This window comes from Anneissia japonica, unplaced genomic scaffold (genome assembly GCF_011630105.1).
Source record: "Anneissia japonica isolate Jap-2015-1 unplaced genomic scaffold, ASM1163010v1 scaffold857_len152722_cov132, whole genome shotgun sequence".
Taxonomy (NCBI): domain Eukaryota; kingdom Metazoa; phylum Echinodermata; class Crinoidea; order Comatulida; family Comatulidae; genus Anneissia; species Anneissia japonica.
Window position 1 is genome coordinate 1 of NW_022683480.1, and position 1524 is coordinate 1524.

Here is a 1524-nt window from a genome sequence, read left to right on the forward strand (position 1 = left end):
TCACTTCCATTTCGTACAACGACTCTTCGGGTTGCCGTCTTAACAGTTCTCGCTGCAATTCGACGATCTTGTCGGCCATGGATTGCGCGTGCTCGTCTGCCTTTTTCGCGGCCGCCTCCACAATCCGTCTGCTTTTCACTTCCTCGTCGTATCGCTTGCAAGCCGTTTTCAGGTTTTTTTCCAAGACGTCCACCCGCTTTTCGTACATGGACATCGCGGTCTTGGCGAGCGTCGACTCTTTTTTCAGCGCGCTGATTTTGTCGTCTTTCTCTTCCAACTCCTCTTCCAAGTCGGCGTGCGATCTCTCTCGGTCTTTCAGTTTGCGGACGGCTTCCTGCAGCTTTTGCTGCAGCTCGAGTCCGCTCTCTTCAGGTGGTGGCTGCTTCGACTTTCTCCTCGCGGCTTTCAGATCCGATTCCAAGCGAACCACGTCCAGATCCCTTTCCTTCAGTGCATCCGTCTTGGAAGCGAGTTCGGTCTTGAGACGTTCGACATCTTCCTCCGCGATGCTGCGAACGTCGGACGATTCTCTCAACGCGGACATCTTCGCCTCGTGTATTTCGTCTTTTAATTTCTGTATGACGACTCTGGCTTCGGTGAGTTCTCGTTCCTTTTCCGCAAGTTTGTCTTGCACCTCGTTCAGCTTCTGGTTGCCCAGTTCCAACGTACGTTCGTTCTCCTTCGCCGATTCTCGACGTTGCGCATCGAGATCTTCCAGCGCGACGGACTTGGGAGTCGCCGGCGTCGAAGACGACGACGTGGGTCTCGCGTGCGTCTCCGGTTCGTCTGGAAATCGTCGACCGTCTTGAGACGGATCCCACTCCAGATCGTCGTTTTCGTTTTCCCGAAGGAATCCAGAAGTGTACTGCTTCCAGTCGGCGTCCACCCACCTCACGTTTGGCGTCAATAGCGAACTTTCCTCGTCCGCGTAAGGTGGAAGATCTCCCGTCGGCGTCGCTGCCCCGCCGTCGTCGCCGGCGTCGTCGTCCTCGTTGGCAGCTTCTCTTTCGATTATTTCTTCCATGTCGCGATAGTCCTGCGAATTGAAGTCGTACGGGAGATTGGATGGAGGGCCTTCGCGGTCGCTTACTCTCCTTCCAGTTCCCGTCGTTTCCTCAGGTTCAGTGATCACGGGAAGGTCGCCGAGGGCTTCGGAATCCAACACGGATTCCGCATACTGTTGCTCCAGTTGCTGCGGTGCACGCTCCGCGGGTAACGGCGCGATCTCCAACTCCTCCGTAGTCGTCGGTGGCGTGACGAAGGCATTCTCTTCTTCTCCGTCGTCGTACCGTTCCAAAGCATCGAAGAGCTCGTTGGCGGCGCCGGAATCTCCTCGATCGTCGGACGTCGATGGACGCTCGTCTGCACGCGACCGGCTTGGAAACCTCTCTTCTAACCGAAGCAGGTTTCGGTAGCTGGCTTCCGAAAGATCGTACCGACATCTCTCGGTCGCTTCCACGCTTTTAGTCGGCGTGTCCAACGCTATCGACGAACCCGTCATAATACGTGGGGAAGGGAACTTGC

General features: G+C 56.2%; 1 protein-coding gene across 1 annotated transcript; it reads right to left on the reverse strand.

Annotated features, from left to right (window-relative positions):
* Positions 1-17: 17 nt before the first annotated feature.
* Positions 18-1501, reverse strand: LOC117100078 (the record flags this gene model as incomplete). Its single annotated transcript, XM_033239627.1, has 1 exon — positions 18-1501. A coding segment is annotated over exon 1 (1484 nt), but the record flags the coding sequence as incomplete, so codon positions are not given.
* Between the last annotated feature and the right edge of the window lie 23 nt (positions 1502-1524).